Genomic DNA, 24,395 nt, shown 5'->3' with positions numbered 1-24,395 from the left:
TACCTAGATTGCTTTCTTCCTATAGGGTACTATAAGGATTTATCCATTAGGTAACTAATAAAAATGCTTCCATGCCTGTTCCTACAAAACTACATAACCCTCAATGCTGCAGAACATATCCATTATTTGCTAGAAATGTTTCTGCACTTTCAGTTTTATTTTTTATTTGTGAAGGTTACTCTGTGCCCGGATATTCTGGCAGTTTTATAAGTAATCTGTAAATATATGTCCTGTTTTAAGATATCTCATTCCTCTCTGGGATCCCCTTGTTGGGAATCTGAGAATTATTTTGTGCTAGCCAAAACTGGCCACAGAAATATCATTTAGTTCATGTTATTAGGTCCTCTGCCTTACTACTATAAGGAAGCAATCTGTGCTACTCTAATTTAAAATATTTCATACAATGTTAAATTGGTTGTTTTAATCCTTGGACTTAAAGTGAAAATAAACTTGAGTAGACCGCAATATATGTTGATATAAATCATTGAAAATTAATATCACTTTCATTCATCAATTTTTTTCCAATTTAATTATAGACCTGTTTATTCTCATGAAACCCGTCTGACTTGTTAACTGACTCTCCTCCCGCATTATAATTTTTTTTTCTGTTATTCGTGAAGATTAATCATTGTCTAAATCTAATAGGTCACCCATGGGTGTCAAAAAAACTGTTAGTTTCACGCCCACATGTTGCTATGTGCATGCGGCAATCCTTGAATTTTAATCCAGTATCGGATGCGCGTTCACAATAGCCGCATGTGCATTTAAACCACAAAAGGAATTGCTAATACTGACTTCACTCAATAGCAAGAACGATAAGTAATACAAGTAATTAGAAATTGATACAGTACTATGGAAAATATAAACTATTCTTCTTGGTTATATAACACATGATTGCAATGCACAACTTGATCGTTCTAAATTTGAGAACATGATAAGCTATAATATATTTTTATACTAATCACTAATTGCTGACATTGAGTAATGAATAATAATATTATTTATGTGTAATATTTTGGGAAACATGATGTAACATTTATTATATTTTTGGGCTTACTGATTATAGATTGCTCGTTCGAGTCGTCGGGGAATACACTGCGTGCAAACTGCTCATACGATCTTCGCTATGATACTAAACAATGAATCTAGTGATACGATGTTTAGTATCGTAGCGTAGCTCGCATTATTGCCCATGCGCAAAAAATTGGGCTGATGAGAACGAGCACGGCTAATAACGTATAGACCGGGTGGGATCGATTTTACGCGTAACAGTAAGAAATCGCAAGGGGCGGAGGAAGCCATGAAAAGATAGACATTATGAAATCTAAAAACATAATTTATGCTTACCTGATAAATTTATTTCTCTTGTAGAGTATCCAGTCCACGGATCATCCATTACTTGTGGGATATTCTCCTTCCCAACAGGAAGTTGCAAGAGGATCACCCACAGCAGAGCTGCTATATAGCTCCTCCCCTCACTGCCATATCCAGTCATTCGACCGAAACAAGCCGAGAAAGGAGAAACCATAGGGTGCAGTGGTGACTGTAGTTTAATTAAAATTTAGACCTGCCTGAAAAGGACAGGGCGGGCCGTGGACTGGATACACTACAAGAGAAATAAATTTATCAGGTAAGCATAAATTATGTTTTCTCTTGTTAAGTGTATCCAGTCCACGGATCATCCATTACTTGTGGGATACCAATACCAAAGCTTAAGTACACGGATGATGGGAGGGACAAGGCAGGAACTTAAACGGAAGGAACCACTGCCTGTAGCACCTTTCTCCCAAAAACAGCCTCCGAAGAACCAAAAGTATCAAATTTGTAAAATTTGGAAAAAGTATGAAGCGAAGACCAAGTTGCAGCCTTGCAAATCTGTTCAACAGAGGCCTCATTTTTAAAGGCCCAGGTGGAAGCCACAGCTCTAGTAGAATGAGCTGTAATCCTTTCAGGAGGCTGCTGTCCAACAGTCTCATAGGCTAAACGGATTATACTCCGAAGCCAAAAAGAAAGAGAGGTTGCCGAGGCCTTCTGACCTCTCCTCTGTCCAGAGTAAACAACAAACAGGTTAGATGTTTGGCGAAAATCTTTAGTAGCCTGTAAGTAAAACTTCAAGGCACGGACTACGTCTAGATTATGCAAAAGACGTTCCTTCTTTGAAGAAGGATTAGGACATAATGATGGAACAACAATCTCTTGATTGATATTCTTGTTAGAAACCACCTTAGGTAAAAACCCAGGTTTTGTACGCAGAACAACTTTATCTGAATGAAAGATCAGATAAGGAGAATCACAATGTAAGGCAGATAACTCCGAGACTCTTCGAGCCGAGGAAATAGCCATCAGAAAAAGAACTTTCCATGAAAGAAGTTTGATATCAATAGAATGAAGGGGTTCAAACGGAACCCCTTGAAGAACTTTGAGAACCAAGTTTAAGCTCCATGGAGGAGCAACAGGTTTAAACACAGGCTTAATTCTAACTAAAGCCTGACAAAATGCCTGAACATCTGGAACTTCTGCCAGACGCTTGTGTTAAAGAATAGACAGAGCAGAAATCTGTCCCTTTAAAGAACTAGCTGATAATCCTTTGTCCAAACCCTCTTGGAGGAAGGACAATATCCTAGGAATCCTAACCCTACTCCATGAGTAATTCTTGGATTCACACCAATGAAGATATTTACGCCATACCTTGTGGTAAATTTTCCTGGTGACAGGCTTTCGTGCCTGTATTAAGGTATCAATTACTGACTCGGAGAAGCCACGCTTTGATAGGATCAAGCGTTCAATCTCCATGCAGTCAGTCTCAGAGAAAGTAGATTCGGATGATTGAAAGGACCTTGTATTAGAAGGTCTTGTATCAGAGGCAGAGTCCATGGTGGAAAGGATGACATGTCCACTAGGTCTGCATACCAGGTCCTGCGTGGCCACGCAGGCGCTATCAATATCACCGATGCTCTTTCCTGTTTGATTTTGGCAATCAGACGAGGGAGCAAAGGAAACGGTGGAAACACATAAGCGAGGTTGAAGAACCAAGGCTCTGCTAGAGCATCTATCAGTGCCGCTTCTGGGTCCCTGGACCTGGATCCGTAACAAGGAAGCTTGGCGTTCTGGCGAGACGCCATGAGATCCAATTCTGGTTTGCCCCAACGGAGAACCAATTGAGCAAACACCTCCGGATGGAGTTCCCATTCCCCCGGATGAAAAGTCTGACGACTTAGAAAATCCGCCTCCCAGTTCTCTACACCTGGGATATGGATCGCTGACAGGTGGCAAGAGTGAGTCTCTGCCCAGCGAATTATCTTGGAGACTTCTGACATCGCTAGGGAACTCCTGGTTCCCCCTTGATGGTTGATGTAAGCCACAGTCGTGATGTTGTCCGACTGAAATCTGATGAACCTCAGTGCTGCTAGCTGAGGCCAAGCCAGAAGAGCATTGAATATTGCTCTTAACTCCAGAATATTTATTGGGAGGAGTTTCTCCTCCGGAGTCCATGAACCCTGAGCCTTCAGGGAGTTCCAGACTGCACCCCAACCTAGAAGGCTGGCATCTGTTGTTACAATTGTCCAATCTGGTCTGCGAAAGGTCATACCCTTGGACAGATGGGCCCGAGATAACCACCAGAGAAGAGAATCTCTGGTTTCCTGACCCAGATTTAGTAGAGGGGACAAATCTGTGTAATCCCCATTCCACTGACTGAGCATGCATAATTGCAGCGGTCTGAGATGCAGGCGCGCGAATGGCACTATGTCCATCGCCGTTACCATTAAGCCGATTACTTCCATGCACTGAGCCACCGTGGGGCGCGGAATGGAGTGAAGAACACGGCAAGCATTTAGAAGTTTTGATAACCTGGACTCCGTCAGGTAAATTTTCATTTCTACACAATCTATTAGAGTCCCTAGGAAGGAAACCCTTGTGAGAAGAGATAGAGAACTCTTTTCTTCGTTCACTTTCCACCCATGCGACCTAAGGAATGCCAGAACTATCTCTGTATGAGATTTGGCAATTTGAAAGCTTGACGCCTGTATCAGGATGTCGTCCAGGTAAGGAGCCACCGCTATGCCTTGCGGTCTTAGGACCGCCAGAAGTGAACCCAGAACCTTTGTAAAAATTCTTGGGGCTGTAGCCAACCCGAATGGAAGAGCTACAAATTGGTAATGCCTGTCTAGAAAGGCAAACCTCAGGAACTGATGATGATTCTTGTGAATCGGAATGTGAAGGTAGGCATCCTTTAAGTCCACTGTGGTCATGTACTGACCCTCTTGGATCATGGGTAAAATGGTTCGAATAGTTTCCATCTTGAATGACGGAACTCTGAGGAATTTGTTTAGGATCTTTAAATCCAAAATTGGTCTGAAGGTTCCCTCTTTTTTGGGAACCACAAACAGATTTGAATAAAACCCCTGTCCTTGTTCCGTCCGCGGAACTGGATGGATCACTCCCATTACAAGGAGATCTTGTACGCAGCTTAGGAATGCCTCTTTCTTTATCTGGTTTGCAGATAATCTTGAAAGGTGAAATCTCCCTTGTGGAGGAGAAGCTTTGAAGTCCAGAAGATATCCCTGAGATATGATCTCCAACGCCCAGGGATCCTGAACATCTCTTGCCCACGCCTGGGCGAAGAGAGAGAGTCTGCCCCCTACTAGATCCGTTGTCGGATAGGGGGCCGCTCCTTCATGCTGTCTTAGAGGCAGCAGCAGGCTTTCTGGCCTGCTTGCCCTTGTTCCAGGACTGGTTAGGTTTCCAGGCCTGCTTGGATTGAGAAAAAGTTCCCTCTTGTTTTGAAGCAGAGGAAGTTGATGCTGCACCTGCCTTGAAATTTCGAAAGGCACGAAAATTAGAATGTTTGGCCTTTGATTTGGCCCTGTCCTGAGGAAGGGTATGACCCTTACCTCCAGTAATGTCAGCAATAATTTCTTTCAAACCAGGCCCGAATAAGGTCTGCCCCTTGAAAGGAATGTTGAGTAATTTAGACTTTGAAGTCACATCAGCTGACCAGGATTTGAGCCATAGCGCCCTACGCGCCTGGATGGCGAATCCGGAATTTGTAGCTGTTAGTTTAGTCAAATGAACAATGGCATCAGAAACAAATGAGTTAGCTAGCTTAAGAGTTCTAAGCTTGTCAACAATTTCAGTCAATGGAGCTGTATGGATGGCCTCTTCCAGGGCCTCAAACCAGAATGCCGCCGCAGCATTTTCAGGCGCAATGCATGCAAGGGGCTGTAAAATAAAACCTTGTTGAATAAACATTTTATTAAGGTAACCCTCTAATTTTTTATCCATTGGATCTGAAAAAGCACAACTGTCCTCAACCGGGATAGTGGTACGCTTTGCTAAAGTAGAAACTGCTCCCTCCACCTTAGGGACAGTCTGCCATAAGTCCTGTGTAGTGTCATCTATTGGAAAAAAATTTCTAAATATAGGAGGTGGGGAAAAGGGCACACCGGGCCTATCCCACTCCTTACTAATAATTTCTGTAAGCCTTTTAGGTATTGGAAAAACATCAGTACTCACCGGCACTGCATAGTATTTATCCAGCCTACACAATTTCTCTGGCACTGCAATTGTGTCCCAGTCATTCAGAGCAGCTAATACCTCCCCAAGCAATACACGGAGGTTCTCAAGCTTAAATTTAACATGAGAAATCTCTGAATCAGGTCTCCCCGATTCAGAGACGTCACCCACAGACTGAAGCTCTCCGTCCTCAGGTTCTGCATATTGTGACGCAGTATCAGACATGGCTCTTACAGCATCTACGCGCTCTGTATCTCGTCTAACCCCAGAGCTATCGCGCTTGCCTCTCAATTCAGGCAATCTGGATAATACCTCTGACAGGGTATTATTCATGATTGCAGCCATGTCCTGCAAAGTAATCGCTATGGGCGTCCCTGATGTACTTGGTGCCATATTAGCGTGCGTCCCTTGAGCGGGAGGCAAAGGGTCCGACACGTGGGGAGAGTTAGTCGGCATAACTTCCCCCTCGACAGACCCCTCTGGTGACAGTTCTTTTATAGATAAAGACTGATCTTTACTGTTTAAGGTGAAATCAATACATTTAGTACACATTCTCCTATGGGGCTCCACCATGGCTTTTAAACATAATGAACAAGTATCCTCTGTTTCAGACATGTTTGTACAGAATAGCAATGAGACTAGCAAGCTTGGAAAACACTTTAAACAAGTTTACAAGCAATATAAAAAACGTTACTGTGCCTTTAAGAGAAACAAATTTTGACAAAATTTGAAATAACAGTGAAAAAAGGCAGTTACACTAACAAAATTTTTACAGTGTATGTAACAAGTCAGCAGAGCATTGCACCCACTTGCAAATGGATGATTAACCCCTTAATAGCAAAAACAGAATAATAAATGACAAAAACTTTTTTTTTTTTAAACACAGTCACAACAACTGCCACAGTTTTGTTACCCTCCTCAAACACGACTTTGAAGCCTTTTGAGCCCTTCAGAGATGTCCTGTATCATGCAGAGGGAAGCTGAATGTCTCTGTCAGTATTTTTAGCTGCACAGAAAAGCACTAAAAAGGCCCCTCCCACTCATATTACAACAGTGGAAAGCCTGAGGAAACTGTTTCTAGGCAAAAATCAAGCCAGCCATGTGGAGAAAAACTAGGCCCCAATAAGTTTTGTCACCAAACCTATATAAAAACGATTAACATGCCAGCAAACGTTTTATATTAAACTTTTATAAGAGTATGTATCTCTGTTAATAAGCCTGATACCAGTCGCTATCACTGAATTTAAGGCTTAACTTACATTAATCCGGTATCAGCAGCATTTTTCTAGCAAATTCCATCCCTAGAAATATGTTTACTGCACATACCTTATTGCAGGAAAACCTGCACGCCATTCCCTCTCTGAAGTTACCTCACTCCTCAGAATATGTGAGAACAGCAATTGATCTTAGTTACTTCTGCTAAGATCATAGAAATCACAGGCAGATTCTTCTTCTAATACTGCCTTTGATGAAACAGTACACTCCGGTACCATTTAAAAATAACAAACTTTTGATTGAAGTTAAAAAACTAACTATAATACACCACTCTCCTCTTACTACGTCCATCTTTGTTGAGAGTTGCAAGAGAATGACTGGATATGGCAGTCAGGGGAGGAGCTATATAGCAGCTCTGCTGTGGGTGATCCTCTTGCAACTTCCTGTTGGGAAGGAGAATATCCCACAAGTAATGGATGATCCGTGGACTGGATACACTTAACAAGAGAAATATATTATTTTTGGAACATTTTTAGGAAATATAAAGTTAGCAACTGTAATATATGCAAGTAGGAGAATCCAGAGCTAGCTTGGGGTATTTAAATTTACTTTCACTTTAACTGATATTATTTAATACTGCAAACTATGCGTTAAGTGTGTCTCTATCATTCAATAATTCATCTAAAACCCAAAAAGTATCAAAATATTGTAATGATGAAATAAACACAATTTGTTACATAAATAGCCACTTTTAATAGATGATAAACTTATTTGTTTAATGGTACAAAAATGATATTGTGCTAAATATGTAACAGTTTCATCCAATATACAGAAACAGGACGTTCTCCGTAGCAAGGTAATGTTTACATTAGAAATCATTATAATTTCAGTACATGCCCTGCTGCTGCTCCATTAAATGCAATATTTATTTAATGTACGTAGAAAATATGTTTATATAAATTGTTTACAGCTTCAAGTGTAGTTGCTGTTCCCATATCTATTTCCATAGGCGATAAAATCCCAAGGCTATTGCTAAACAGGCAAACACGGATCCTGGAAGAGAAAACAGGTGTGTAAATAACAGCAGGTTCTGCAAATGGCTCACATAACAGATCATTCATACCTTTCATAGGAGGCTTAGAAAAATCTATTTCAAATTAAAGGGTCACTAAAGTGAAAATTAAAGTTTTATGAAACAGATATGAATGCAATAATAATAAAAAAAAGAACAACCCCCCCAAAGCTTTCTAATATACGTCAATTATAAACCTGCACATTATTTTTATATGCACACTTTCTGAGGTTCCGGCATGTGCAAAAGTGCACAGTATATATATATATATATATACATACACACACATTCTGTGATTGGCTGATGATTGTCACATTATCAAGAGGGATGGAAAACTAGATTTACTTTAAAACTTGCCAGAAAATATTCTACTGCTCATTTGAAAAGCAAAGCTATTGCATTGTCTTTTTTATTGTGCATTTCTCAGTTATTAAATTCTTCTGTATCTAGTGGTCCTTTAAAGGGACATAAAAGTGAAAAATCAAAATGTGTTAAGAACATTTTATCATTGCACTATTTTTTCAATATAACTATGTGTTTAACCCTTGCAAAGGCGTTAAAAAAACCAATAAAGTGAACTCCAGACCAGCAATGTACTACTGAGAACTTTATGAACACATAAGGTGAGCCAGTGACAAGAGACATATGTGCATAGCCACCAATGAGCAGATAGATCTCAGTACTGAATACACACAGAGAGAAGCACACTCACAGGAACTAACAAATGGCTCAATATCATTGATAGCCTAGACCAGAGCTTTCCAAACTTTTCATGTTGGCGACACACTTTTAAGACCTACATCATTTTGCGACACAGTAATTCAGTTGTACTAGCAAACAGCAGGTTAAACTAACTTGTTTTAAGAGATACGGACACATACATAAATTATATAATAACAAAATGTATTTACAAGTAACAGTAAGTATGTGCAAGAATTAATAACACCAATAGCTACTTACTATTTTAATGGGATGTTGGATAACTACACTCGCATTTCATCATCAAGCATTTTTAAGCTTCAATTTCCTATCCATATATCAAGAGCAGGAACAGCAATGCACTACTGGGAGCTAGCTGCAAAAAATAAAACACTTTGACCTCTGCTCAGCATTTAAGCTGCTGCCCTCAGAGCTCTGCGAGTCTGACTGACTACTGCCCGTGCTGCAAACACACTTCTGTCCCACTCACTGACTACACGTGCAGTCACAAGCCGATTGAGGAGACTACACAGGCAGTCAGGAGCCAATGTGCTGCCAACGGTTAAGATGATTTGTGACCCACTAGGTAATCAATCATGTGTCAACTACGTGATATGCATAGGAGGCAGATGGAAAGTCGGAAACCAAAAAAAAAAAAACATTTAAAAAGAATTTTAAATTAAAAAAAAAATTGTGCTGAAGCAGGGACACACCTACACACTGCCGCCGACACACTAATGTGTCACGACACACAGTTTGGAAAGCACTGGCCTAGACTATGGCGATTTACCACCTGGGTGCAGCTTCTTTTAGCACAGTAATGCTTTTCACAGAGTAGAACTTTCCTGTAGTATATCAGTCTGATCCCGCCTATTACGGTCAGTTCAGAGCCAGAATACCAGGCAATTCCTCTCTGAACAAGGAACACAGCAACCCCAGACGATCGTTTAACTTTCAGCTAAATTCCCGTTTGCATTTTTTTTATTGTATATTTTCAGATTGGTACCGTTTGTAGACAGACCACTGAATGAATATTTGCAGTTTTATACAGTCTTGTTTCTTAATCTGTAGTGCTTGTACCACTGGGGGGCTTTGGTAAGGGGGTATTCCAGCACATGTTCTGGTGCAGATGAGGTAAACAATCAGTGTATCACAGAAATCAGTGCTTCTCAGTTCTACGCTCAAGCACTGCTAACAGGACAGATTCTCATTCCCTGCTCTGGTCAGCGACTCACTCACTGGGACTGACTTACCTATGCTGTGGTAGGGAAATCCTTACAATCCGAACTGTTAATGACATTTGAGGACTGGATGTAAAAAAAAGAACAACACTGATATAAAATATGTCACAGGGAAAGTGCCAGGTCAAGTACTTAGCACTGTGAAACAGCGTCACTGAGACATGTGCCTGGTATAGGGCTACGTCAAGTGTTCTATAGTCAAGTGTACCACAATGAAATGAGCCAGATAAGCCGAGTATCTGATGAAGTTAGATACAGAATATGAATATCACTTCCCCATCATATCATATTTTTTTTTCTAGCGTGACATAATATTAAAGAACTATGGGCTACATTATAAGTGAAGTGCTATTTTAACAGGGGCCATAAAGGGCACATTTCCCTGTTTATGGGAACACGTTAAATAGCCAGCCATTACAAGTGGCTGGTTAATGCTCCTGTGAGTTCCCAGTAGCACTTTGCGCTACAATTCATAACCAGTGATCAGATCTCTGGTTAAAACAAAAAAATGTCCCACAAAATAAAGTGGACAGTTCATTTATGAAAAGAAAAATCTGAGCATCTTTTTTTTTATTATTATTATTAAAATAACTGCACAAAGCAGTTAAAAGGGGTTAAAGTGAGGCGATGTGGGGTGTTAGAAAAAAAACATTGCGGTCTATAGAGACTAAGATTTCACTGTAAATATATACAGTATGTATATGCTTATATACTGTACATACAGTATATATTGTGTTAATATGTGTATATACACATATAAACTCACATATATATGTACTGTATATATTCATATACACATATATTTAAAATGTGTTGCCCAATGCTGCGCGACTTACCCCATGCGCTGCACTAGGTCCTTTGCCGTGTCTATCGGCATCTAATAGAGGCTCCCATTGGAGCCTATGGAAACGCGCTCACAAAGCTTCCATCTAATGCGAACGCAAAGTTGTGTTCGCAATGCACTTAACACGTAATACCAGCGCACATATCCATGCGCTGGTATTATAAGTGAAGTACAAATATTGTGTTTGCGAAAGCGCAATTTTCAGATCTACTCGTAATCTAGCCCAATATGAGTGTTGAATGTATTTCCTCAGTACGTTGCTTTTTTATTATTTGGTTCTCTAATATTTCTTAAGATTTTTTTGCATTCAGTAAAACTGGATTTTATAATAAATTCCTGAAAAAATTAAAATATATCTCATACCAATTTGTCACATTCAGAGGTATGCACGATTGGCTTTTACTTTTGGGCCAAAAATATATTCTGTAGGGGTACTTACTACAAAAAGACAATGCTGTGCAGTACTGTGTTGGGCAACACACATTCATTTACCAGCATATAAGTCTGTATATTTGCTTCCCACTACCAAAACATTACACACCACAGCCATTGAGTATAAGAGCTAACGTGAAACCTGGCTCTCTCCTTCAGACGCTGCTTCCTCTGCTGCACTGTCACATGGGGTCTCCACTTCAGCCACACTCCTACGTCTGACAATAGACAAGGAGGTGGTGCAGTCATATACCGCCCCCCTGGCTCCGCAACTCTATTTCTAGATCACTTTGACGTCTGGCTACCTTACTTCCTTTCCTCGGATACCCCTGCCCTCATTCTCGGTGACTTCAATCTCCCTGTTGATAATCCCACTGCCTCCTCTGCAAAACAACTTCTGCAACTTACTTCCTCTTTCGGCCTGTCACAATGGACTGACTCTCCCACTCACAAAGATGGTCACTCCCTTGATCGGATTTTCAGTTTTCAATGCACTATCTCAAACTTCACAAACTCACCTTTTCCTCTTTCTGACCACCACCTCCTCACTTGTACCATTACCTCCCTCCCTACAACTCTCACTCTTTCTACCCCTCAGGCTAACCTTCACAGAAATATCAAGTCACTAGATTAGCAACAGCTCACTAGCTCTCTCGAACCTCTTCTCTCTTTTATCCCCTCCTTTTCCTTTCCTGATGAATCCATCTGCCACTATAACTCCACCCTTACATCGGTCCTTGATAACCTGGCCCCACCTACCATAACTCGGATAACATACACTCATCCTCAGCCCTGGCATACTCCTCTGACACGGTACCTACGCAGATGTTCCCATACTGCTGAGGGACACTGGAGGAAATCTCTGAGTTCTGCTGACTTTCTTCATATAAGTTCATCTTGAAATCTTACTATTCTGCCCTTAATCTATATAAGCAACATTACTTCTCCACTCTTATCTCTACTCTTTCTTCAAACAACAAAACCTCTGTTCTCCACATTCAATACTCTTCTCCGCCCACCCCCACCTCAATTTTTCTCTCAGCCCAAGATTTTGCCAGCTACTTCAACAACAAAATCGGCTCCATCAGAAATGAAATCAGCTCTCAACTTACTACCGGTCTCCCTCCCCCTCAAAAGCTTACAATCATCCAAAACCCACATAGCCATAAATTTAGCTCTTTTGCCCCTGTTACATGTCCACTAGATCTGCATACCAAGTCCTGCATGGCCACGCAGACGCGATTAGAATTACTGAAGCTCTCTCCTGTTTTATCAGAGCAATCACCCGGGGAAGGAGAGGAAACGGTGGAAACACATAAGCTAGGTTGAACGACCAAGGCACTGCCAAGGCATCTATCAGTTCGGCCTGAGGATCCCTCGACATGGATCCGTATCTTGGGAGCTTGGCATTCTGTCGAGACGCCATCAGATCCAATTCCGGTCTGCCCCATCGGAGAATCAGTGAGGCAAAAACCTCCGGATGGAGTTCCCACTCACCCGGATGAAAAGCCTGTCGACTTAAAAAGTCTGCTTCCCAGTTGTCCACTCCTGGGACGTAGATTGCTGACAGATAACGAGAGTGGGCCTCCGCCCATCGAATGATCTTGGATACTTCTATCATCGCTAAGGAACTCCTCGTTCCTCCCTGATGATTGATGTAAGCGACAGACGTAATGTTGTCCGACTGGAATCTGATGAATATGGCCGAAGCCAACTGAGGCCATGCCTGAAGCGCATTGAATATTGCTCTCAATTCCAGAATATTGATTGGAAGGAAAGACTCCACCTGAGTCCATACACCCTGAGCCTTCAGGGAATTCCAGACTGCACCCCAGCCCAGTAGACTGGCGTCCGTTGTAACTATCACCCACGAGGGTCTGCGGAAACACGTCGATTGGGACAGATGATCCAGCGACAACCACCAAAGAAGAGAGTTTCTGGTCTCTTGATCCAGATTTATCGGAGGAAATAAATTTGCATAGTCCCCATTCCACTGTCTGAGCATGCACAGTTGCAGTGGTCTGAGATGAAACCGAGCAAACGGAATGATGTCCATTTCCGCCATCATCAATCCAATTACCTCCATACACTGAGCCACTGATGGCCGAGGATTGGACTGAAGGGCTCTGCATGTATTTAGAATCTTTGGCTTTCTGACCTCCGTCAGAAAAATCTTCATGGCTATAGAGTCTATCACAGTTCCCAAGAAGGGAACCTTTGTCTGTGGGATTAGTGAACTCTTCTAAATTCACCTTCCATCCGTGAGTTCTCAGAAAGGACAACACTGTGTCTGTATGAGACTTTGTTAGATGATAAGACGACGCCTGAATCAAAATATCGTCCAGCTAAGGCGCCACTGCTATGCCCCGCGGCCTGAGAACCGCCAGAAGGGACCCTAGAACATTTGTGAAGATCCTGGGTGCTGTGGCCAATCCGAAGGGAAGAGCCACGAACTGAAAATGTTTGTCCAGGAAGGCAAACCTCAGGTACTGATGATGATCCTTGTGAATAGGAATATGAAGGTATGCATCCTTCAAGTCCACGGTAGTCATATATTGACCCTCCTGGATCATTGGTAAAATCGTTCGGATAGTCTCCATCTTGAAAGATGGGACTCTGAGAAATTTGTTTAGACTCTTGAGATCTAAAATAGGTCTGAACATTACCTCTTTTTTGGGAACCACGAAAAGATTTGAGTAAAACCCCTGTCCCTGTTCTAGTCTTGGAACGGGACGAATTACTCCCATAGTAGAGAGGTCTTTTACACAACGTAAGAACGCCTATCTTTTTATCTGGTCTACAGACAATCGTGAAAGAAGAATTCTCCCTCTTGGGAGAAAACTTTTGAATTCCAGTTGATACCCGTGGGTCACGATTTCCAGTGCCCAGGGGTCCTGAACATCTCTTGCCCAAGCCTGGGCAAAGAAAGAAAGTCTGCCCCCTACTAGATCCGGTCCCGGATCGGGGGCCGCCCCTTCATGCTGTCTTTGTAGTAGCAGCGGGCTTCTTGGGTTGTTTACCCTTGTTCCAAGCCTGGTTGGGTCTCCAGACGGACTTGGCCTGAGCAAAATTCCCTTCCTGCTTTGTGGAGGAAGAGGAAGAAGAGGGTACTCCTTTAAAGTTCCGAAAAGAACAAAAATTATTTTGTTTACCCCTCATCTTAACAGACTTATCCTGAGGTAGAGCGTGACCTTTACCTCCAGTAAAGTCATAAATGATTTCCTTCAACTCAGGCCCGAATAGGGTCTTACCCTTGAAAGGAATAGCCAAGAGCTTTGACTTAGATAACACATCAGCAGACCACGATTTTAACCATAACGCTCTACGCGCTAAAATGGCAAATCCTGTATTTTTAGCCGCCAACTTAGCAATTTGAAAGGCGGCATCTGTGATAAAAGAATTAGCTAGCTTGAGAGCCTTAATTCTATCTAAAATGTCCTCTAAGGGGGGTCTCAATTTTAAGAGACTCTTCTAAGGCATCAAACCAGAAAGCCGCTGCAGTAGTAACTGGAACAATTCACGCTGTTGGTTGTAAAAGGAAACCCTGATGAATAAATAACTTCTTTAGAAGACCCTCTAATTTATTATCCATAGGGTCTTTGAAAGCACAGCTGTCCTCAATAGGAATAGTTGTAAGCTTAGCCAGGGTAGATATAGCTCCCTCCACCTTAGGGACAGTCTGCCAAGAGTCCCGAATGGTGTCTGATATGGGATACATTTTCTTAAAATTAGGAGGAGAGAACGGTATACCCGGTCTGTCCCACTCCTTCTTGATAATCTCCGAGATTCTCTTAGGAACCGGAAAAACATCAGTGTAAGTGGGTACTTCTAGATATTTGTCCATTTTACACAATTTCTCTGGTGGTACCATAATAGGGTCACAGTCATCCAGATTCGCTAAGACCTCCCGAAGTAACAGGCAGAGGTGTTCCAGCTTAAATTTAAAGGACATGACGTCCGAATCTGTCTGCGGTAACACACTTCCCGATTCCAAAAGTTCCCCCTCAGACAAAATTTCCCTGACCCCCAACTCAGATCCTTGTGAGGGCATATCGGAAATAGCCAACAAGGCATCAGAGGACTCAGTATTCACATTGACTCCTGTCATACTGCGTTTACCCTGTAACACTGGTAGCGTAGATAATACCTCTGTAAGGGTAGATGACATAACTGCAGCCATATCCTGCAGAGTAAAAGAATTAGACGCGGTTGAGGAACTCGGCGTCGCCTGGGTGGGCGTTAAAGGTTGTGACACTTGGGGAGAATTAGGCAGCAAATCCTGATTCTCTTCAGACTGAGAATCATCCTAAGGCACACTTTCTTTACATAAAATATGCTTTTTACATTGTAAGGCCCATTTCTGTACAATAGGTACACAAAGTAAGAGGGGGTTCCACAATGGCCTCTAAACACATAGAACAAGGAGTTTCCTCAAGTTCAGACATGTTAAACAGACTAGCAATAGCCACAATAGTCGTTTTTAACCTTATTTATTAATTGAAAGAATTTTCAGGAAAAAATGGACTGCGCCTTTAAATAATGAAAGGGCAACAATTTTCCTGTACTGCACCAAAACAATGTTTTTGCACTAAAAAATTATACTCAACAGTTCAAATTTTCCAAAAATTATTGCAGCATTTGAGAAAAAGCTAAATCACCCTGTAAATATTCTTTTTATTATGTTAAATAAACTTTAAACAACGATAACAGCCTACCTGCCCCAGGGTACTCAAAATTGATTTAACAACGATCCGGTGACTGAATTTCAACTTTAGGCCCCACCAGAGCTAGTGCCTGCTGCCTTCTAGTGAGGAGAAAACTGCGCGTCTGAGCGCGCGAAATAGGCCACACCCTTCGTGGGCGTTGCATTAACAGTCTCCATAACCGCATGGGAAGCGGTTTAAATAAGCCATGTGGGCCCCTAATGTTTTCACACACGCATCTCATTTATGCCATTATTAAATACAGAAAGTGTCACAGCTGCCTCTCCCAGTGTCAAGCCCCTATTGATTTTCATAACCGTAGCAATCAATATGTATAAACCAGTAATGTCAGTAACACCATAATCCATATATGTCTACTGCTTACCCCTTCCCTTACAGGGAATAATGTCAGCCAGTTCTGATATAACTAGTCTCCTCAGAAATAAAAGACTGAATATACCTCAATGCTGCTTGTAGCATGACACCGTTCTCCACACTTAAGATTTTTCTTGCACTACCTTCAGAAGCTCTGTGGGAACCAGAATGGATCTTAGTAACGTCTGCTAAGATCATCATACTCAGGGCAGAAAAAAGATCTCTTCATTCCTCCTGGGAATCCAGACCGACGATTTCTCCGAGGAAAATAGTACTCACCGGTACCATTTTAAAATAAAATAATTCTTGATTGAAGAATCTAAAACTAACACCTCACTTTACCTATTCCTATTACTAACACAGGCAAAAAGAATGACTGGAGGGAAGGGAGGAGCTATATATACAGCTCTGCTGTGGTGCTCTTTGCCACTTCCTGTTAGCAGGAGGATAAATCCCACAAGTAAGGATGAAATCCGTGGACTTGTCATATCTTGTAGAAGAAATACTGCTAGCCTAAGCTCAGTGAAGCTCCGTTGCAGAAAGTCTCTAGTTCCATGCAGCTATACACGTGGGAGTGGTTAGCTGCTCCTCCTCTAATGGTAATTTGCCAGTGCACCCCTCAGTCAGTTCAAAGGACTCCCAGTTTGCTGAAGACAAGGTTGCCATGGTCCCTTGTAGGCTTCCTGTTTGAGTTATATGAGTAATGCCCCTCCCTCTTGCTGCTTCAGGCTGCTCTGATCGGCTCCACACATAGATAGTGTCATTACACTTTTGCCGATCTGTGTGCTGCAGCCTGAAATATACCGGCCAGCTGCCTGCTCTAAGATTATGCCCCCCCCTGCTGGAGTGACCTAAGGCGGCTGCCGAGTTGGGCCTTAAGTAAACGCCGGGCCTGGTTCTAATCACAGACAAAAGGGCACCCAGAACCTTAGTGAATATTCTTGGAGCTGTAGCCAGACCAAATGGTAGAGCCGCAAACGGAAAATGCTTGTCCAGAAAGGCAAACCTCAGAAACTGGTAATGTTCTCTGTGAAATGAAACATGAAGGTAAGCATCTTTTAAATCTATTGTGGACATAAACTGACATTACTGAAAAAAGGCAGAATAGTCCAAATGGTTTGCATTTTGAAAGATGGAATCCTTACAAACTTGTTCAGAGCTTTCAGATTAAGAACTGGTCTGAAAGTACCTTCCTTCTTTGGAACAATGAAGAGATTTGCATAAAATCCCCTCCCCTGTTCTTGCAAAGGAACCAATACAATAACTCCTATAGCTTCCAGATCTGAGACAGACTGGAAAAAAAGCTCAAGCTTTTAAAGAATTACTTGGAACATTGGACAGAAAACCTTCCTCTGGGAGGCTGTGTTCTGAATTCTATTCAATAGGATATTATGGGAGGCTATATTCAGAACCCAGAGATCTGGAACAGACTGAAACCAAGCCTTATGAAAGTGGCTTTACCTGCCCCCTACCAGAACTTCTGGATCGGGGGCTGCATGTTCATGCAGATTTGGTATTAGGGATAGATTTCTTAGCCTGCTTTGATTTGTTCCAATTAGCACTAGTCCTCCAGACTGGGCCAGATGTGCCTTGCTTCTGAGCAGAGGAGTCAAACTTATGTTCCTTATTCTGATGAAAGGAACGAAAACGATTGGAAGCTTTAGATTTCTCTTTAGACTTCTGGTCTTGAGGGAAAAAATAAAATGCATGCCTACCTGATAAATGCATTTCCTTCTTGGCAGTGAGGGTCCATGAAAACATTCATTCATAACCTATGGGAAATACTTCACCTGGCTACCAGGAGGCACAGACACCCCAAACAGAACATTGAAATATTCCCCCCCACTTCCCCTACCCTCTCAGTAATTCAAGCTGAGTATAAGGAAAAGTAGAGAGAGAAAAGGGGTACAGAGGTGCCAAGACTGCTGCCACTACTAAAGATCAGGGTGGGTTTGTGGACCCTCACTGCCAAGAAGGAAATTAATTTATCATCAGGTAAGCATATATTTTATTTTTCTTCTAATGGCAGTGAGGGTCCACGAAAACATTCATAACCTACAGAAATCAATACTCAGGCTGAGGAGTACACAAATGTTAGGGAGAGGAAGTAGGTAAGGCAGTCTTAAAGGGACACTGAACCTAAATTTTTTCTTTCATGATTCAGATAGAGCAATTTTAAGCAACTTTCTAATTTACTCCTATTATCAATTTTTCTTTATTCTCTAGCTATCTTTATTTGAAAAGCAAGAAACATAATTTATGTAAGAACTTACCTGATAAATTAATTTCTTTCATATTAGCAAGAGTCCATGAGCTAGTGACGTATGGGATATACATTCCTACCAGGAGGGGCAAAGTTTCCCAAACCTCAAAATGCCTATAAATACACCCCTCACCACACCCACAATTCAGTTTAACGAATAGCCAAGAAGTGGGGTGATAAGAAAGGAGCAAAAGCATCAAAAATAAGGAATTTGGAATAATTGTGCTTTATACAAAAAAATCATAACCACCACAAAAAAGGGTGGGTCTCATGGACTCTTGCTAATATGAAAGAAATGAAACTTCCACGCAAAACTTCCACGCAAGAGTCACTAGAGAGGGAGGGATAAAATAAAGACAGCCAATTCCGCTGAAAAAATAATCCACAACCCAAATCAAAAGTTTTAATCTTAATAATGAAAAAAACTGAAATTATAAGCAGAAGAATCAAACTGAAACAGCTGCCTGAAGTACTTTTCTACCAAAAACTGCTTCAGAAGAAGAGAAAACATCAAAATGGTAGAATTTAGTAAAAGTATGCAAAGAAGACCAAGTTGCTGCTTTGCAAATCTGATCAACAGAAGCTTCATTCCTAAAAGCCCAGGAAGTAGAAACTGACCTAGTAGAATGAGCCGTAATCCTTTGAGGCGGGGACTTACCCGACTCCACATAAGCATGATGAATCAAAGACTTTAACCAAGATGCCAAAGAAATGGCAGAAGCTTTCTGACCTTTTCTGGAACCAGAAAAGATAACAAATAGACTAGAAGTCTTTCTAAAATCTTTAGTAGCTTCAACATAATATTTCAAAGCTCTTACTACATCCAAAGAATGTTAAGATCTCTCCTTCGAATTCTTAGGATCAGGGCACAATGAAGGGACAACAATTTCCCTACTAATGTTGTTAGAATTCACAACCTTAGGTAAAAATTGAAATGAAGTCCGCAACACCGCCTTATCCTGATGAAAAATCAGAAAAGGAGATTCACAAGAAAGAGCAGATAACTCAGAAACTCTTCTAGCAGAAGAGATGGCCAAAAGGAACAAAACTTTCCAAGAAAGTAATTTAATATCCAGAGAATACATAGGTTCAAACGGAGGAGCCTGTAAAGCCCTCAGAACCAAATTAAGACTCCAAGGAGGAGAGATTGACTTAATGACAGGCTTGATACGAACCAAAGCCTGTACAAAACAATGAATATCAGGAAGATTAGCAATCTTTCTGTGAAAAAGAACAGAAAGAGCAGAGATCTTTCCTTTCAAAGAACTTGCAGATAAACCTTTATCCAAACCATCCTGAAGAAACTGTAAAATTCTAGGAATTCTAAAAGAATGCCAGGAGAACTTATGAGAAGAACACCAAGAAATGTAAGTCTTCCAGACTCGATAATAAATCTTCCTAGACACAGATTTACGATCCTGTAACATAGTATTAATTACTGAGTCAGAGAAACCTCTATGACTAAGAATCAAGCGTTCAATTTCCATACCTTCAAATTTAATGATTTGAGATCCTGATGGAAAAAACATAATTTATGCTTACCTGATAAATTTATTTCTCTTGTAGTGTATCCAGTCCACGGATCATCCATTACTTGTGGGATATTCTCCTTCCCAACAGGAAGTTGCAAGAGGATCACCCACAGCAGAGCTGCTATATAGCTCCTCCCCTCACTGCCATATCCAGTCATTCGACCGAAACAAGCCGAGAAAGGAGAAACCATAGGGTGCAGTGGTGACTGTAGTTTAATTAAAATTTAGACCTGCCTTAAAAGGACAGGGCGGGCCGTGGACTGGATACACTACAAGAGAAATAAATTTATCAGGTAAGCATAAATTATGTTTTCTCTTGTTAAGTGTATCCAGTCCACGGATCATCCATTACTTGTGGGATACCAATACCAAAGCTAAAGTACACGGATGATGGGAGGGACAAGGCAGGAACTTAAACGGAAGGAACCACTGCCTGTAGAACCTTTCTCCCAAAAACAGCCTCCGAAGAAGCAAAAGTGTCAAATTTGTAAAATTTTGAAAAGGTGTGAAGCGAAGACCAAGTCGCAGCCTTGCAAATCTGTTCAACAGAGGCCTCATTTTTAAAGGCCCAGGTGGAAGCCACAGCTCTAGTAGAATGAGCTGTAATCCTTTCAGGGGGCTGCTGTCCAGCAGTCTCATAGGCTAAGCGTATTATGCTCCGAAGCCAAAAGGAGAGAGAGGTTGCCGAAGCTTTTTGACCTCTCCTCTATCTAGAGTAAACGACAAACAGGGCAGATGTTTGACGAAAATCTTTAGTAGCCTGTAAGTAAAACTTCAAGGCACGGACTACGTCCAGATTATGCAAAACACGTTCCTTCTTTGAAGAAGGATTAGGACACAATGATGGAACAACAATCTCTTGATTGATATTCCTGTTAGAAACCACCTTAGGTAAAAACCCAGGTTTGGTACGCAGAACTACCTTGTCTGAATGAAAAATCAGATAAGGAGAATCACAATGTAAGGCAGATAACTCAGAGACTCTTCGAGCCGAGGAAATAGCCATCAAAAACAGAACTTTCCAAGATAAAAGTTTAATATCAATGGAATGAAGGGGTTCAAACGGAACTCCCTGAAGAACTTTAAGAACCAAGTTTAAGCTCCACGGGGGAGCAACAGTTTTAAACACAGGCTTAATCCTAACCAAAGCCTGACAAAATGCCTGGACGTCTGGAACTTCTGCCAGATGCTTGTGCAAAAGAATAGACAGAGCAGAGATCTGTCCTTTTAAAGAACTAGCTGATAAGCCTTTGTCCAAACCCTCTTGGAGAAAGGACAATATCCTAGGAATCCTAACCTTACTCCATAAGTAACTCTTGGATTCAAACCAATAAAGATATTTACGCCATATCTTATGGTAGATTTTCCTGGTGACAGGCTTCCGAGCCTATATTAAGGTATCAATGACTGACTCGGAGAAGCCACGCCTTGATAGAATCAAGCGTTCAATCTCCATGCAGTCAGTCTCAGAGAAATTAGATTTGGATGATTGAAAGGACCTTGTATTAGAAGGTCCTGCCTCAGAGGAAGAGTCCATGGTGGAAGAGATGACATGTCCACTAGGTCTGCATACCAGGTCCTGCGTGGCCACGCAGGCGCTATCAGAATCACTGATGCTCTCTCCTGTTTGATTTTGGCAATCAGTCGAGGGAGCAGAGGAAACGGTGGAAACACATAGGCCAGGTTGAAGAACCAAGGAGCTGCTAGAGCATCTATCAGTGTTGCTCCCGGGTCCCTGGACCTGGATCCTTAACAAGGAAGCTTGGCGTTCTGGCGAGACGCCATGAGATCCAGTTCTGGTTTGCCCCAACGATGGACCAGTTGAGCAAACACCTCCGGATGGAGTTCCCACTCCCCCGGATGAAAAGTCTGACGACTTAGAAAATCCGCCTCCCAGTTCTCTACTGGGATGTGGATTGCTGACAGGTGGCAAGAGTGAGACTCTGCCCAGCGAATTATCTTTGAGACTTCTAACATCGCTAGGGAACTCCTGGTTCCCCCTTGATGGTTGATGTAAGCCACAGTCGTGATGTTGTCCGACTGAAATCTGATGAACCTCAGTGTTGCTAACTGAGGCCAAGCTAGAAGAGCCTTGAATATTGCTCTTAACTCCAGAATATTTATTGGGAGGAGTTTCTCCTCCTGAGTCCACGATCCCTGAGCCTTCAGGGAGTTCCAGACTGCGCCCCAACCTAGAAGGCTGGCATCTGTTGTTACAATCGTCCAATCTGGCCTGCGAAAGGTCATACCCTTGGACAGATGGACCCGAGAAAGCCACCAGAGAAGAGAATCTCTGGTCTCTTGATCCAGATTTAGTAGAGGGGACAAATCTGAGTAATCCCCATTCCACTGACTTAGCATGCATAATTGCAGCGGTCTGAGATGCAGGCGCGCAAATGGCACTATGTCCATTGCCGCTACCATTAAGCCGATTACTTCCATGCACTGAGCCACTGACGGGCGTGGAATGGAATGAAGGACACGGCAAGCATTTAGAAGTTTTGATAACCTGGACTCCGTCAGGTAAATTTTCATCTCTACAGAATCTATAAGAGTCCCTAGGAAGGAGACTCTTGTGAGTGGTGATAGAGAACTCTTTTCCACATTCACTTTCCACCCATGCGACCTCAGAAATGCCAGAACTATCTCTGTATGAGACTTGGCAATTTGAAAGCTTGATGCCTGTATCAGGATGTCGTCTAGATACGGAGCCACCGCTATGCCTCGCGGTCTTAGAACCGCCAGAAGTGAGCCCAGAACCTTTGTAAAATTTCTCGGGGCAGTGGCCAACCCGAAGGGAAGAGCTACAAATTGGTAATGCCTGTCTAGAAAGGCAAACCTTAGGAACCGATGATGATTTTTGTGAATCGGTATGTGAAGGTAGGCATCCTTTAAGTCCACTTTGGTCATGTACTGGCCCTCTTGGATCATGGGTAGGATGGTCCGAATAGTTTCCATTTTGAATGATGGAACTCTGAGGAATTTGTTTAAGATCTTTAGATCCAAGATTGGTCTGAAGGTTCCCTCTTTCTTGGGAACCACAAACAGATTTGAATAAAATCCCTGTCCTTGTTCCGTCCGCGGAACTGGATGGATCACTCCCATTACTAGGAGGTCTTGCACACAGCTTAGGAATGCCTCTTTCTTTATCTGGTTTGCTGATAACCTTGAAAGATGAAATATCCCTAGTGGAGGAGAAGCTTTGAAGTCCAGAAGATATCCCTGAGATATGATCTCCAACGCCCAGGGATCCTGAACATCTCTTGCCCACGCCTGGGCGAAGAGAGAAAGTCTGCCCCCCACTAGATCCGTTTCCGGATAGGGGGCCGTTCCTTCATGCTGTCTTGGGGGCAGCAGCAGGCTTTCTGGCCTGCTTGCCCTTGTTCCAGGACTGGTTAGGTTTCCAGGCCTGTCTGGAATTAGCAACAGTTCCCTCTTGTTTTGAAGCGGAGGAAGTTGATGCTGCTCCTGCCTTGAAATTTTGAAAGGCACGAAAATTAGACTGTTTGGCCTTTGATTTGGCCCTGTCCTGAGGAAGGGTATGACCCTTGCCTCCCGTAATGTAAGCAATAATTTCCTTCAAGCCAGGCCCGAATAAGGTCTGCCCCTTGAAAGGAATGTTGAGTAATTTAGACTTTGAAGTCAAGTCAGCTGACCAGGATTTAAGCCATAGTGCCTGGATGGCGAATCCGGAATTCTTAGCCGTTATTTTAGTCAAATGAACAATGGCATCAGAAACAAATGAGTTAGCTAGCTTAAGAGTTCTAAGCTTGTCAATAATTTCATTCAATGGAGCTGTCTGGATGGCCTCTTTCAGGGCCTCAAACCAGAATGCCGCCGCAGCATTTTCAGGCGCAATGCATGCAAGGGGCTGTAAAATAAAACCTTGTTGAATAAACATTTTCTTAAGGTAACCCTCCAATTTTTTATCCATTGGATCTGAAAAAGCACAACTGTCCTCAACCGGGATAGTGGTACGCTTTGCTAAAGTAGAAACTGCTCCCTCCACCTTAGGGACCGTCTGCCATAAGTCCCGTGTAGTGGCGTCTATTGGAAACATTTTTCTAAATATAGGAGGTGGGGAAAAGGGCACACCGGGTCTATCCCACTCCTTGCTAATAATTTCTGTAAGCCTTTTAGGTATAGGAAAAACGTCAGTACACACCGGCACCACATAGTATCTATCCAGCCTACACAATTTCTCTGGAATTGCAACTGTGTTACAGTCATTCAGAGCAGCTAATACCTCCCCAAGCAATACACGGAGGTTCTCAAGCTTAAATTTAAAATTAGAAATCTCTGAATCAGCTTTCCCCGAGTCAGAGATGTCACCCACAGACTGAAGCTCTCCGTCCTTATGTTCTGCATACTGTGACGCAGTATCAGACATGGCTCTAACAGCATTTGCGCGCTCTGTATCTCCCCTAACCCCAGAGCTATCGCGCTTGCCTCTTAATTCAGGCAATCTAGATAATTCCTCTGACAGGGTATATTATTCATGATTG

At 42.2% G+C, this 24,395-nt stretch overlaps 1 protein-coding gene across 1 annotated transcript in view; it reads right to left on the bottom strand.

The window, feature by feature from the left end:
- Positions 1 to 7,458: 7,458 nt before the first annotated feature.
- The window catches only part of CCDC90B (coiled-coil domain containing 90B), a 228,197-nt gene continuing 211,260 nt past the window's right edge, over positions 7,459 to 24,395 (bottom strand). Inside the window, exon 9 of the mRNA XM_053708664.1 lies at positions 7,459 to 7,782. Within this exon, the coding sequence (XP_053564639.1) occupies positions 7,727 to 7,782 (56 nt within the window). The 3' untranslated portion in view covers positions 7,459 to 7,726. The remainder of the gene's footprint in view (positions 7,783 to 24,395) is intronic.

The sequence above is a fragment of the Bombina bombina genome, chromosome 3 (assembly GCF_027579735.1).
Source record: "Bombina bombina isolate aBomBom1 chromosome 3, aBomBom1.pri, whole genome shotgun sequence".
NCBI classification, from domain to species: domain Eukaryota; kingdom Metazoa; phylum Chordata; class Amphibia; order Anura; family Bombinatoridae; genus Bombina; species Bombina bombina.
Note: the sequence above shows the minus strand (reverse complement) of the source record. Positions and strands in the feature narration are given on the sequence as shown.